Source organism: Arachis hypogaea, chromosome 16, assembly GCF_003086295.3.
Source record: "Arachis hypogaea cultivar Tifrunner chromosome 16, arahy.Tifrunner.gnm2.J5K5, whole genome shotgun sequence".
Taxonomy (NCBI): domain Eukaryota; kingdom Viridiplantae; phylum Streptophyta; class Magnoliopsida; order Fabales; family Fabaceae; genus Arachis; species Arachis hypogaea.
Window position 1 is genome coordinate 111,852,484 of NC_092051.1, and position 6,000 is coordinate 111,858,483.

Genomic DNA, 6,000 nt, shown 5'->3' on the forward strand with positions numbered 1-6,000 from the left:
TTTTGAGTTTGGGCAATGGGCAAATAAATAATTGTAAATTAAAGCAGTGAAAATTAAAAGAGATTTATAATATTCAAAATAAAAGGCCTTGACTGGGGGAATGATTAATTGGAAGTTCTATCCTTGTTGGAATTCTCTCAAGTGTAGTGTAAAGAGGTTGTTATTTTCACTTAGTTAACCCTTACTAAATAAAGGAAAGTCAAGTGATTGAGCTAACTCTTATTCGCAAATCCTAGTACTCTCCATTGGGAAGGTATTGCGTTAGTAAATACAGAATTAGCCAACAACTTCTAATTTAACTAATCACTTGAGCATTCAAACTCAAGTGTCTCCTTTTAATCAACCCCATGTCAAGTTGGGAATCTACCCCCATTGACATGAGAATTACTTGCATAGAATTAAATAAGGAATAAAAGGAAGACATGATAGACAATAATTACGATTCAATTAAAAGTAAAAGTAATCCTTTGCATTAATAAATTCTAAAAATAATCCAATTGTAACTCTAAACAAGAATTAAGAATATGGAATAATAAAGGAGTAAGAAAACAAACTAGAATAGTATCTTCAACGGAGGTGATGACTCTTCAATATCCAAAGCAAAAGCAATAAACTATGAAACTATGGATGTAAAAGAAAACCTAGAGAAAAGTAATTTCTCTCCAGATTCATATCTAAAAACTAAAACTATGCTAATGAGAATGTGTGTTGAGTCTCTGCATGTTCCCTGGCTCTAGTCTGTGTTTCTGGGCTGAAAACTGGGTCAAAACTCGGCCCGAAATCGCCTCCAGCATTTTCTGTTATTTCTGTAGATCACGCATGTCACCGTACGCGTCAGTCACGCGTGCGCGTCTTTGTGCAAACTCCAATCCACGCGTACGCGTCAGGCACGCACACGCGTCACTATAAATTTTTCCGTATCACGCGCTCACGTGAGCCATGCGTGCGCGTCGATGCTCGCTGGTTATCTCCTTAGTTTCTTGTGTTCCTTCCATTTTTGCAAGCTTCCTCTCCATTCTCTAAGTCATTCCTTCCCTATAAAACCTGAAACACATAACACACGGATCATGGCATCGAATGGTATAAAGGAGAATTAAAATACACAGATTAAATATTCTAGGAAGCAAGTTTTTCAACTATAGAATAACACTAGGAAGGAATTGTAAAATCATGCAAATCATATGAATAAGTGGGCAAAGATTTGATAAAACCACTCAATTGAACACAAGATAAACCATAAAATAGTGGTTTATCAAGTGCTTATATTATTTCTTATTTTTCTATAACAAAAAATTCAAGGGTAGTAAAAGTAAGAAGTCTGTATCTAAATTGACAGAGACACCGAAGATTAGAGCAAATGGAAAAAAAGGTCGACAGAAGGTAACATTTCGAATATCTAATAATTTATATTAGATAATTCAAGAAGGAAAATTAAAGTCTTTGTTTGAATTTAAATTATTTTAATCCAATACCATAAGTTCAATTGAGAGATTAAGGGAGAGTGAGGTCAACACTTTGAGAAAAGTCTTACTCGACTCTAGCTTGTCTGACAAGGTTTTTTTTTAAATTTTGTATCGTAATTATTTGAAAATTATGATTTATGTTTAGACGGAAGAAATCACTCTAACTCAAGGGACATTAAAAGATAAGACCAACACACCAGAAATAGAAGTGGAGGAAGTTCCAGGTGCAGCCACAACCAAGAAATCAGGATTGCTACAATATCCTATGCATCATTATCCAGTGGTCCATCCTTATCAACCTTATGGTGGAGTCCTCCCTATTCCTTTTCATCCTGTTCCAAATGGCATGGCACACTTCAACCAATATCCTTCTACTGCCGGAATTACATCATATCCTCAGTTGTCCCATATCTCGCCGTATTCTAGTGGACCCAGTGACTGGAATATATGGGCTAGACTTTTGAATGATGTCATCAACAACAAAAAGTCATAGAGTTATAATCTATATATATACATATATATATATATATAGATTATACTTTAACTTTTCTACATTTTTTTGGTATAGGATCTTGAATCATAGACTTTTGTGACGTTAACATAATAGGCTATTTATTATGCTCGTTCATAGATGTGTTCGAATTATTGAGCAGAAAACTGATACAAAAATTTGTTTTCTTTTCATGATTCTTAGTTAGGAAACTTAATACCTATAAAATTGATACAGAAATTATTATTTAACATGATAGAAATAAGATTGCAGGATGAAACAAAAATGCTTCATAAATGCAGCATTATGATACTTTGTTTCGCCAGTCTGCTATTCAGAACCTTCCATATGATGTAAAATACTCGACAACTATACAACAATAACTAATTTGAGCATGCTCCATTGTAATTAGAACATACCAAGTGAGTATATGCTGTGAGTATGTGCCAATCAAGCAGTTTCCAGAACTTTATCAAAATGCAGCTGTGAGTATATGCTGAGCAGGAAAAGAGGGGAATTTGTGTGATATTCAGTACAGTTTGAAGAATATGTATCAGCTTTGCGTAGGGTTTTACATTTTGTAAAGGTCTAAAAGGAAGTTAGGGTGTTTAATGCGACCATTCAAATGGTTATTGTAATTAATGTTAGTTCAGAACAATTGGAATTTTTAATTTATGCATGTTAAAATTGTTGATTATATATCCCTTTCTCTAATAATTCTTCATGCATCTATACAGGATCTGCCACAGACCTTTCCTGGCCATCCATGGTTGGACACTCCCGAGGGACATGCTGCTCTTAGACGTGTTCTTGTTGTTTATTCTTTCTGTGATTCTGATGTTGGATATTATCAGGTGGATTTGATCTGCTCTTCCTTCTTATTCTGGATTATTTTTCCCCTCATATAGAAGAGAAAGTTCTGATAACAACTTAGAATTTGATACTAACTATCTTTGAGGATTAACTATTTTCGTCTGGCTTCATTTATTCATCTGATCTATTCTTCTCCTGGCATTAGAAGTCAAATTTTTAAGAATTAGTAACTTGCATGATGCTTATTCTCTTTTTCAAAATTGAAGCTTCTGTGTTCTACCTATAATACACTTTTTATAAGTGAAAATTAAAATCATCAATAGCATGTGGCTTATAAAGAAGAAAAATTGATAGGTTCCATGACAACCAATACGATATCAAAGCAAAGGAAGAAGCAAGAACCCGAAGTGATGAAGAAGCTCGATGAACGAATCAAACGATTAGAGTCGTTTAAAATGGAGGATAAATAGTATTTGCCATTGTATTTGTGTTTCAGTCTAAGTTAATATGAGAAGTGTTTGAACCATCCTATCATAATAGGGTCTATTGCATTTCTTAAGTTCTTGTTGGCATGATCTAGCCCTCTTGTTTTCAGGATGCTTGTATTGTAGGTCAGAATTGTAAATTTTAATACCTTAATAACTTAACTGTTACTGTTATAATGTGAATAAATGTCAATTTAGGACATTGTGCTATTTCATTGCCCTGGATTTACATTATTAAAGAGGCATTTGCACCTGTTCAGTTTAACTGTTGTTAGCTCGATCTTAGTATCCTACTTTTCTAACCAAATAATAATCTTAATAATAACAGTAAATTACATTCATACCTTTTGAGGTATATCAAAACTACACATGCTTTTTTTTAACGATATTTTATTTTAATAGTGTAATAGAGAGGAATTGGGTGTATAATAAAGTGGTGGTTTGTAATTTTGAAGTGTAAAGGTTTTGGAAAATCTTTACTCACTCTTTATCTCAACATCTGAGGGCAACAAGCAAAAATACGGATGCATTTAGCAAATATAAATGCCCTTATTAATTATTATACATATATCAGATCACTTTAGAGGATTTATTTGTGAATTATTTTTCAACAAAAATTCTGAGATGAAGATTTATCTTTTTAGGGTGAGATGTCGCCGATTCAGCAATAATGGCAATGAAGAACGATCAATACTTATTTGATAGCTAATAACTACCTGAGTATTTAATTTCTGTTGACATTTATGTAAGCAATCCATTTGGTGCATCTCTCAATCTTTTTTCTGAAACTATTGGCCTGTTAGGTTTATAAATTTTGTAAATCATTTTGGATAAAATATAATACTTAAAAAGGAGCATGTTACTTCCACGGGTGAATTATATTACAAGATCAGCGGTTATATCTTACAAAAATTGATCTTCAATTTCGGAGTTACAAGAAAGAAGTGTAATATCACAATTGTAATGGCGAAAAGCTGTCAATTGGAGAATAAAACGATGCCTCCCTCCCATCTTGTTATTGAGAAAAATTGCATGTTATTTTCATGAAAGAATGTAGCCAAGTACTAAAAAGGTCTAAATGAGAAAATTTACAGGATGGCATTTCCCTTGGTTCTATAAACAAAAATGAATTTATCTTCTTTACTCATTTTATAGAGTATGTTTTACTTCAATCTTTTAAAGGGTTGCATCTTTCTTCAACGTCAGCAGTGGTTTCTAAGAGCTGGAATTTTATGAATCTGTATTATCATCAATGGCTAAATCAGACAACATTTGAATCTAATATTGGCACCACAGTAAAAGACAGAAAAAAAAAAGGAGGGCAAAAAAAATAATAGCATTAGTAAATTTCCAAGCTTAGCAGAGAACAAGGAAAAGGAGTAAATATAACCAGTAGTTTCTTGGCAAGAAAGAGTAAAACCATTCTTCACTTATAATAATGTACAATAGCAGACAGGTTCAATGAATAGTGTGAGAGAATTCATTCATTTATGCTGAACAACTGATCTTGGGATAAGGACAGGTTCAATGATGTATCATCTATTACATGCCCACACTCATCTGTGCTCCATGAAATACCAGGAGAAGACTACAGATGCAGATCATCCACCTCTGCAAGTTCTTTAGTAATTCACCTTGAGAAACTATCAACCTTCTTCAAGTTCTCCTCTCCATCTAGTAATGCATGCTTTGCAGTCAAGGAATAGCCGGCACTATCCTCTTGAGGAATTTCATATTCAGTGTCGGATCTTGGTGCATGCTGAGATTGTGCATCTGTAGACTGCTTTGAGAACTTCTGTGGCATAGGTTGCTCTTTTAGCTCTCCATTAGAAGTGAACAAGTCAGATCAAATCTCTGGAATTGCATTATTAGATTCACCCCCAAATAAACTGAATAAGGTAGTTTCCAAAATGAGCACAGAATAAGGAAGTTTTCCAAAATGATCACAGAATAAGGCAGTTTCTTCCTAATCACTATCAACAGTGTAGAAACCTAGAGAAAAATTAGTTCAGGTTTGAATAGTCTAAGTAGTAGGTCATTAAAATCTTCTATAAGTAAAACAAGTTTACAACCTAAATTTGATTTCAATCAATTACAAATCAGGTTTGTTAAATGTGTTTTTCTCCAATAAGAAGTAGACTTATAAGACCAGTCACCTGTTCTTATGGGGGCAACTATAGAAGATTCATTGCATTCAAAAGCGAGAAAGAAACTGAGAATTGTGAAAATAGAAAAATCAATTACCCATCCATTTCTGGCATTTGGAGATCCATGAAACCTGCATCGAAATTGTGCAGTGGCTTAAGCATCTGAAGAGCAGCCCTGCCACCCTCAACATAAGTAACTGTTGCCCCATATTTCTGTAAAACACCTTTTGCAACTTTTCTATTCCCTGCATTATCATCAACCACCAAAATTCTTTTCGATAATGATAGATTCCCAAGTTTGGATACTTTCTTTCTATTTATTTGCCTTTTTTCAATTCCAAGGGATTTTCTATAGGAGCAAACTAAAACACTCAGCCAAAAAGTCTTCATTAATATATCATCAATGACACCTAAACTAGAAGAGAATGTATAATCAAACTATGGAGTATGTGCACTCTGAAGTGAACGAATGACCTGACGAGGTAAAACTACGATACCCAAAGCAACATCTTCCAAGTATAAACAAAATTAATATACCTAGGTAAAGATGCATGTTGCCTCTCCGGTGGAATAACAGTTCCACCTTTGTTGTAATGCTCCTC

At 33.8% G+C, this 6,000-nt stretch overlaps 1 protein-coding gene across 1 annotated transcript in view; it reads left to right on the forward strand.

The window, feature by feature from the left end:
• The window catches only part of LOC112757359 (protein FAR1-RELATED SEQUENCE 5-like), a 40,842-nt gene extending 38,886 nt beyond the window's left edge, over positions 1–1,956 (forward strand). Inside the window, exons 5-6 of the mRNA XM_025805947.1 lie at positions 1,300–1,380; positions 1,609–1,956. Of these exons, the coding sequence (XP_025661732.1) occupies positions 1,300–1,380; positions 1,609–1,956 (429 nt within the window). The remainder of the gene's footprint in view (positions 1–1,299; positions 1,381–1,608) is intronic.
• The last annotated feature ends 4,044 nt before the right edge of the window (positions 1,957–6,000 follow it).